Consider the following 9,424-nt stretch of genomic DNA (forward strand, 5'->3'; position numbering starts at 1 on the left):
GGATAAACACAGAGCCAGCCCTGGTCCTGTTCCAATACAGCCTGCAAAGGCAACTCCAGTACCCCCATCTCCTCATCCCTATCCTGGAAATTTCGTGTCATTTGGTGCTTAGTATGGCATGTTTACTCTGGCAGTCTAGTATTCAACACAAAGGAGAAGTAGGTAGGGTTTGACATGACATGTAATATAGGGGGTTTTCTCTTCCATGCCCAATCTCTGGTGTGGGAGGTTTGGTCTGTTCTGAGGCCCTTTCATGATCTACAGAAAGCGTCCGAGTGCTTGAGCTGAAGTTGGAGATCAGACACCTTTAGCAGGACACGATAGAGGAGGTGTGTTGAGTACGAGACCAATGATGTGCTAAGAGGCTGCCCATTCAAAGTGTTTCTCCGACTCTGAAAGAGTTAGAGCTCTGTTTGGAAGGTGGCCGTAGTTAGTCCTTAATAACCCCTGAACGGCATCCAGTATACTCGCCACGAACCTTCGGTAGGCTGCACCTGTTTCCCACAGCAACCCATGCTCAGGTCTGTCTCCTGGCACAGGGGCCTGCCCCCTTTTTCCAAAAGGAGAGGTTGAGCCTTTTGGGGGAAGCACTTGAATCTTTCCAGAGCTTATCTTCCCTGAGCTCTTTTCTCTGCTGCTTCACCACTGATGTTTAGGAGCTGGAGCAGATTTTGTCATGCTGGGAGGGATGTTTTCGGGCCATACTGAATGTGCTGGAGAAGTGATCGAGAGGAACGGACAGAAGCTCAAGCTCTTCTACGGGATGAGCTCTGACACGGCCATGAAGAAACACGCAGGGGGCGTCGCCGAGTACAGGTAAGGGGCGAGGCCCCGCCTTGCTCCGGCTTCTTACAGAGCTGGGGTGGAAGCAGGTTTGAATAGCGGTCCTGTGTATACTGAAGTACTGTGGGCAGGAGCTAGGAAACACACCTCAGATCATTTTAAAGAGCTCTACCTTTTATCCAGGAAGCATTTTCATTGTGTGCGGCCCCTGAAAGCATCTGCAGAGCTTAAGTGTTTGGGGAGCTTAAGGGTATGTGTGAGCAGGTGCCAGTTCTGGAAAGGACACCCTAGACTTGCAGGGGTCAGTGGGGACATTGCCGTGTCCTTCTGATCTCTGGCCCGAGACGAGTTCAGGCTGCAAGCGTTGGGTCAAAGAATGGATTTCCCAGTGCCTATAAAGCAGGTGTGGTCTAGGCCAGTTCTTTCCCAAAGAATGCCGCATTTCTCGTGCAGTGACCCATACAGCCTCTCACTGGCCTCCAGGCTCTGACAGTTAACACAGGTAGCATTTCCAGCCATTTAATTGTGTCACCCACTGCAGAAGTGGTGCTCTCTTCTGCTTGTATATTTGTTTAAGATCTATGATCCCCAAAGATATCTTGGACTTTTCTGTTTCATTTCCATTTTAACTGTCTGCATGTGTGTTTTAAGAACCTGATGACAGAATCTACTCGCTACCTCGCCAGTGGCACAGAGCCTGCTGTTGCTTCTCATTAGTGTTAGTGCCGGTGACAAGCCACACAAAGTGGACAGGACAGAAGGTGTGCACCTCAGAAGGAAGTCGCTGTGTATAGACTCATTGCCTTTCTCTAAGAAGCCTTAGGCTTCTCCAGTGTTCAGGCTCTGTCCCCACACTGGGGTGGAAACCCAAGCTCTCCCTGGCTGACACTCTGTTTCCCATCACTCTTCCCACACCTAGAAGCTCATTTGGGGGACATGGGATTCAGATGCATTACTGAGGTTCATGCTAAGCAAAAGGTAAAATCTCAGGACTCCACTGAAATTTATTGGCTAGAGGGAGTGGGGGATAGGGGTACTCTACCAGAGTTCTGTTCTTTTGTAGGGTTCTGGTAGACTGATTTCAATTCTCATTCTCCCTAGTCTTTTTTTCTTTTGGGGAGGAAACCTCAATAAAGGTGATATTATAGTATGTGGGTACTTCAAAAAGTTTGTGGAAAAAGAGAATTGAGAGATAATACAAATCTTTCCATGAACTTTTTGAAGTACCCTCATATGGGAAGGCAAGGCAGGGAGTGCATCCATCAGAAAAAGAGGCACGCTCCCTCCAGGTGGTGGCCTCAGAAGGCCCTCTCTCCCGCTGTGGGCACAGGTGGAGGAGGCTGCACAGGGGGTTGGGGGAGGGAGCCATAGCCAAGGAGCTTAATGGTTTACCAGCAGCCTTCATCCAGTGTCTGCTCTGTGCTGGAATATGGAAGTGGAGCCACTGTGGTTTGAGCAGCAACTAGATGCTTTGCCTGGAGTCCATTTTTGCCCTCTAGCTTTTTGTGCATCTGTTCTGGGTTCTAAGGAAAGTTGTAGACAGGGACGGGCACACCAGGCTCTAGCCCAAACAGAAGCCAAAGAGCCAAAAGAAAAGCCATCTTCTGCAATTTCAGCCAGGTTTAGACATAACAGAAAGAAAAAATTCAGGAGTATCAAGACTCAATTCTGGAAGTAGATACAAACCTTAGAGGAGGAAGGGAAGTGCTGAAGGAATCAACCTTAACCCAACGGTAGCCTGAGCCCTGCAGGCTGTATCTGTCCAGCCTCTCAATGTCTGTCTGGTATTCTGCAGCCTCATGACCATGATCTTGTCATGAGAATGATTCCCTCCTTTGACATTATATTTAATTATGACATAGTTATTTACGCTTTGCTAGATCCTTCCCAATCTGCTGTCCCTGGGAGGCAGATCAAAGTACCTTCATTTTACAGATGAGCAGACTTAGGCATCAATAATCAATGACTTGCAAAAGATTAGCAAAGAAGCAACGGTGAGAATCTGGATAATTTCCAGCAAGCCCTGGGAAAGCCATGGAAATGTCTTAAGAAAATGAAATGGCAATCATTGCAGGCACAGAGGCCTGGCTCTGGTCCCAGAGTGCCAAGACCTCAGCCATCCTGGCGGTAGCCAGGGACTTTTGCTTCGTGGACTTGGTGCTCTAAACCAGCCACTAGGCCAGCCCTTGCTCCAGCTGACGGTTGAAGTAGCAAGATTTCACCCAAGGGTAGCCTTGCATGTTCAATGAACAAGAGTTAACACCCTTTTGAAATTCTAGGTGATGAGTTTCTGATCAAGAGATACTATTTTTCCAGTTGAAGAGAACAGCTACAGAAAGTTCCAGAATTTGGGTACTTGTTAGTTTGACTGGCCCTCAGGTGAGAACTAGTATTTTGCTTAGAGTTCTCATTTCTTTCTTGTAATTCCCCTGCAAAAGCTAGTCTGGACTATATCTCTGTTTTGCAGTATGGGGACTTGACATGAGGAATCAAGCAAGGTTATTTGGTGGCCTTGTGGAGAGAGGGACATGGACTCAGTAGGGACACAGATGTTGCTTAGCATTCATGCCATCTGCCAGACCTTCTGAATTTCTGAATGCTCCTCTGAAAATGTGACGGATGCTATCCAAAGCCTTGAAGCCTCCAGTGCTGACAGCTCTTGGTTGTACTCTGGTTCCCCACCATGCCCAGGGTGACAGGTGTAGTGACTTGTGAGAGCACAGGGCAGTGAACTGGGAGGTGGGGAGGTGTCCCCAATAAAAGGCACCCTGGAAAGACAGGCAGGCTGTGCTGGTGGAGGTTTTCATAGAACCTAGCAGAGCCCGAGTTGCCCATGTTGTATCCTTCTCCTGGTCACCCCCTTTGAGGACACTGTTTCCAGTTGTGGAACAGGCATATGGGAGAGTGAAGCTCTGGGCTTTTTCTGTGGTTCATGTGAAAAGGCAAACAGCGGTGGTGGTAGGTAGTTTTTCCAAGAGGTGATCTGCCAGGTCTGTGCTTCCCCAGTGGGCATTTGGGCTCTTGGTCATCTGGAGGTTGGCATATACATTCAGGTAGAAGGGAAAGGTGGAGCTGGTTTCTGTCCAGGTGGAGTGGAAACACATTACTGAGAATGTCATCGTGCAGGATGGTATAAGTCTACAACTCTTTTGAGTGCTGCTGACTGAGACTTTCCCTTTCCTAGCATGCTGGGCAGCCAGCAGTGAGGCTGTGCCCTGTGTGAGGGCGAGGAAGGCATTCGTCTGAGATGCTGGCATGATCAGCCTGGTGTTGGGTGGGAATAAGGGAGTGGGGTCGGCTCATGGCATCTAGCAACCGGAGGGCCTTGGGGGTAGTTTAGAGTGCTACAGCTGGGAATGATTCTAGCTGGGGGTTCTTAAGGAAAAAGAAACTAGATAAAAAGAAAAACTTCCTTTTTCCCCCAGGGCCTCAGAGGGCAAGACCGTGGAAGTGCCTTACAAAGGGAACGTAGAGAACACTATTCTGGATATTCTTGGGGGACTGAGGTCTACCTGCACCTATGTGGGGGCCGCCAAACTCAAAGAGCTCAGCAGGAGGGCAACGTTCATCCGGGTGACCCAGCAGCACAACACCATGTTCAGCTAACCCGGAGGATGAGGGGACGTCTGGCTCCGGTGGAAGCTTTCACACACACCTGCTTTTCCCATCTTCCTCCTTGTCTGTCACGTCAGAGCTTCTGGCTACTCCTGAGTGGAGGGACACTGCATCCTGCTCCTGCCTCCTGCCTCCTGGAGGCTTTGGGGCTCTCCCTAGTGCCTTCTCGGGGCCCAGAACAAAGGCATTATTGATTGGGCCAACTGTCAGAGCCCAGCTGCCCACAACTCATCACCTCATTGTTAAAACCAACATTTGCACCTCCTTTCTTTTTAAAGAAAATGGTTTTACTTTAATATAATGCTGTTATCTTAAGACTTCATTGAGTGCTGGAGTTTGCATTTGCAGGAGCCAAGTTGTTTTGGGTAGTTAGGGATTTTTGCCTCCGTCTCAGACAGGCTGGTGGCAAGCCACTCTTGGCTATTAGCAGACAAGGCACTTTGTAGGGGAGAGAAGGAGAGGATTCAGGAAAACGAGCCAGAGTTAGAGTAACTGGCATCTTGTCCCTGCAGCTTTGAGTTGCTGGAAAAGAGCAAAAGCAATAGACTGGAAGAGTTGTTTTCCCAGCGGATGCTCACAAGATTGTAGCTATGTGTTTCCACCAAAACCTTCATTACATGTGCCTTTCAGGAACAAGTCATTTCTTGCTACCAGTTTGGTGCTGCTTTTAGGAAGCTGTCCCTGTCCTGGTATTTTGTTTTGTTTTATTTTCCTCCATCCCTTTCTTTCCCTTCTCAGTCCAAACTTGTCAGGCTGGCCTCTCTTAAAGAGGTTGTAAGTTATTTTGAAATTCCAAAGGATGTTTTATTGCAAGGTTGTCTACCAAGAAATTAGCTGGTAGAGTCCTACTGAAAAACAGCAAAGGCGTTGATCATTGGAATCCTAAAAGGCACTGGTTTAAAATATGAGTTAGAACATTCCCGTCGTGGCGATTAATACTTTCAAGGAAGGACACACAGTACTACTGTACAGTGGTAACAATGAGATTGTCTTGGCAAAAGGACCCATGGCCTTTGCTGTCATACAGCAGCCCACTAGGACACTTGTTTAAATGGTGAACACAGATGAAGTGATGACTGGTCATTTATCTGGAAGTATTCCTTGAGTATTAGGGCTAAAAAGATTAATGCAGATCAGGGTGTTTTACTTTTTAACAAGGCTAAAGAAACAGGTGCAGGAGTCAGTTTTCTTGGAAGAGGCAAGCAGTGACCCTGGAGTAGAGAAGGGCCACCTGGTGCTACTGTATAAGGGTGAATTAATTGCGTGATTGTCCACGGTGACTGATGCCACAAGAACGATCCAACCAAGGCATCACATTCTGGGGAAATGCAGGCCTGTTTTGAGTCTGTTAAGAATATATTTAAAGATCTAACAGCTTTAACTCTGATGCAAGACTCCCCTCACCCCCCAAATCCATGAAGAATCATTCTCGTACCTGTAGAAACACAAACAGCTGCCCTTCGGAGAGATGAGGGTCAAGAGGATGTTTAACACAGTGCAAGACGGGGGCGGGGGGCACCTGTCTGTGAGGTGTGAGCCTCTCATGCTGCACCTGTGAAAGACGTGTTTTACACTCAAGTCCTTAAGCTTGTTAGTTTTTAAGAGAATATTCCAAAATAAGGGGGAAAGGTGACAGAAAGGAAATCTTAAATCCATTAAAAATGGACCAGCAATGGTAAGGAAACTTCTTTCAAGACTGTATTCTTCTCCATATCCCTGCTGTTGTCACCAGCATCCTTTCTCAGACTGGATTCCTGTGCTATTCCAAGTGGTCAGAGAAGTGACACCTGTCCATTCTAGCACCTCAGGGCTGTGTTCCCTGCAGTGACGCCTGCTGTTTTATACATCTTGTGTGAAGATTTATCAGACTAGCTCTGTTTCCACAAACCACAGGTGGGTCCTGTGCAATCTAGGTTTTAGGAAAGTGAAGACGGATATTGCAAAGCCAAAAGCTCATCAGGATCATTTTGAAGCAGAGGCTTCATAAAAAGAACTTCCAAGGCTCCATTACCCCTTGCCTTAGCAAGTTCATCTCTGCCTCAAGTAGGAATGGGCCACGCTGTGCATCCCATAGACCAGGTATCACACAGGATTCTGAGGTCACCCACTGACCCCTGTGGGAGGGGAAGGAGAGCCAGTGAACTCGAAGCTGTTCACCTTGGCCTGCTCCAACCTGTGGGCTCTGGTGATGCTTTTAATGGTTTCAAGGCCTGCCCTAACGTGAAGCTATGGGTTTTCCCTAGTCAATTTAACCAGTATCACAGCCACTGGACCCCAAACTTGTCAGAACTGGCATCTAATGAGAACAAAACTGGGAAGGCAGAGGGTCAGATTGCTTCACCGGGTTTGCTCACGGCATGAGGGCAGGTTTGCCCAGGCTCCTCTGCAGAAGGACTTGGGGTAGCCCTTCTAGTCTGCTCTGCAAGGCTCACCTGATCACCACTGGTTTAATGCCCATTCTTTCATACACATATTCACAATGGGTCAGGACCTCAACTCTTAAGTCATAAGAGCAGAGTCCTGGTTGGATGTCTCCAAAACACCTAACTAAGAAGACGGTGAAAGGGAAGAGTTTCCATTCCTCCTTGGACTAAGTGAAAACTCTGAATTTAACCCCCAGAGTCCTCTCGTACCTCTGTGTAATCATCAGGCTGGAAGGACTTGATCTGGATCGCCACATGTGGAGAGGGGTATGGGGGGCCTACCTGAAAGTCAAGGGTCCTTAAACAATGACATGCTGGGGCAACTGCTAAGCCATGTCTTTCTAAGACTGGGCCCAGTGCAGAGCCATGGCGTGGTACTCTTGACACCCACATGCAGCCCTCATGCCAGGAACGCCTGTTGGCTGCGTTTCTAATAAGCATGAACTACAGGCAACACGAATGAACCTCAGACCATGAACCAGTTCACAGCAAAGCTGTAGAGAATATTGATTATTGCCACATGAGCCCGTGAAGCTGCCAAATGCTGTCTGAAAACAAATAATACCTGTTATAAATAGCAGCGTTCAGACAGGAGACATAAACATCAACCAAAGAAATCAAGATAGCGGATGTGGACATGGGCTGCATGAGAGCCTCATCTCAAGCATATGCCCCTTCAGAAAACAATGAGTAGAGGAGGCGTGCCTCATGTCACTCTCTGCCACCAACCCACCCAGGACAATTCACTAGATCACAGCGAGAGTGAATGGCCCCCTATTTCCTCTCTCTTTGAGGCTCCAACAGAAGGCGAACACACACAGTTGCAATTGGCACTGTTATTTTATTAGTACGAGTATACTGAAACAATAAACTTGTACTGGTATACAGACAATTTATTTAAAACAATTTTGTTCAAATTTTGAATCAAACATTGTTTTATTATAATAATGAAATAATTTCTACCTAGAAAACCTGCAAGCACCATCAAAGAAAGGGACCATAAAATTCAATAAACAGACTCGAGTGTATCCTACAAATAGACACACCACGATTAGAAAATAGAATATGAATTCTTCCATTTTTTTTTTTAATATTTGTTTTAAAAAAGCTAGTGCAAGTACAATATTTTACACTGGAATTACAGAGAGTATGCACGCATATGGAAAAAAGTTCTCCTGTCACAATAAAAGCTCTTAACTATGTATGCACTTAAAATTTTCTTTTCAGTAAGGTGCAAAACATCATTCCTTCCCTAGTTCTCCTCGGTACTGGCCATGTCAGTCTGGTAGTGCCCTCAACCCGAGTTCTGGTGTCTGTTTTCCCTTGGCCTGAGGGAGGCATACGATTGGAAGTTTGGGTAATGATCTGGTATTAAAACATCCAATTGTAGGAATCTCAGCAATGGCTCTGGGGCCAGGACCCCACTGGCTAGAAATGAGGACTCTGTCTTATCCGAAGGCCACCACAAAGACTGACAGGACTGTATTGAAACCTCCTTTCGGTCAACACTAATTTGGGTTTACAGTTGAGCAGTACAGGCCGGGGAGGAATAAACCCAGCCAAAGGGCAGTATTCACAGAACCAAATGCACAGGTGTCAAGTTTAAGATTCACTGACTAAAGAATTTACCCCACTCCTGGATCAGATAAGAGCAGGTGGTTCGTATAAGAACCGGAGAAAAACCTATGCACCTAGCTTCTTGATAACTGCTCTTTAAAGAACAGCTCTAAGCTAGTGTCACCTCAGACTTGTTGGGAGGACAGTATGTTATCTTGGTAAGGGTTTCTGTAAACAACGCTTCCAACAAAGGCCTTCAGATTGGCCATGGAAAAGGAGACAGGCTCAATGGCCATCCAGACAGCAAACAGACAAACAAAAGGGAAAGAAAACGTGAGTGGGCGAAGTCTCCAATTTTCTGCAGTGGAAGACTTGAGTCCTTTCAGATAAGAAAAGTTATGGAAATTCTTAGAGACTGTTATTGTACGGATACTACCTATTGGCCAAATGCACTTCATTTTAATACAGTCGAACCATGTGTATGCAAGTCACGGGGACATGAAAAACTGAAGCCACTGTTCCCGCCCGCCGTCGTACAGGTGAATGTTAGCGACCAGAACAATTGCCTTTAACACTAAAGGAGGGGATGAGTTTCTGAATTTAAGAACTGTAGGTGGGTATGTTCCGTCTCCCCACAGCTGTCCAGTTTCTGCTGTCTGGCTTGATTTGGGGATAGGAATACAACTCTTCTGAGAAGTTGCTCCACATTTATTTTGGCCTCTTTATACTACTGAAAAATCAAAATAAAACTAACGTAAAACGAGACATTTCAATTGAAATTCAGGTTTTTACCCCCCCATTTAAATGAGGTATGGGGGAGGAAGAAGGCTAAACAATTTTTTTTTTTTTGTCCCCATGATGAGTTATGTTTTATTGGTAGCTAGGATCCCTTGTGACAAACACTTCTTGTTCAGGATTATATTCTTTGGGTTTATAGGAACAGGAAGTGCTGAAAATGTCAAACATCGTCTCTGATGAAAAAGAAATTTCAATGGCTTAAGAGTTTAGACTTAAAAGGGAGCTCAGAGAAGTACTTCCAGCACAGG

General features: G+C 46.5%; 1 protein-coding gene across 2 annotated transcripts in view; it reads left to right on the plus strand.

The window, feature by feature from the left end:
* Positions 1–4,713, plus strand: part of GMPR (guanosine monophosphate reductase) — a 43,379-nt gene extending 38,666 nt beyond the window's left edge. For both annotated transcript variants that reach the window (XM_063097392.1, XM_063097391.1), the window contains 2 exons: positions 657–816; positions 4,209–4,713. In XM_063097392.1, coding sequence (XP_062953462.1) covers positions 657–816; positions 4,209–4,389 — 341 coding nt within the window. In that variant the 3' untranslated portion in view covers positions 4,390–4,713. The remainder of the gene's footprint in view (positions 1–656; positions 817–4,208) is intronic.
* Positions 4,714–9,424: the final 4,711 nt, after the last annotated feature.

The sequence above is a fragment of the Cynocephalus volans genome, chromosome 5 (genome assembly GCF_027409185.1).
Source record: "Cynocephalus volans isolate mCynVol1 chromosome 5, mCynVol1.pri, whole genome shotgun sequence".
Taxonomy (NCBI): domain Eukaryota; kingdom Metazoa; phylum Chordata; class Mammalia; order Dermoptera; family Cynocephalidae; genus Cynocephalus; species Cynocephalus volans.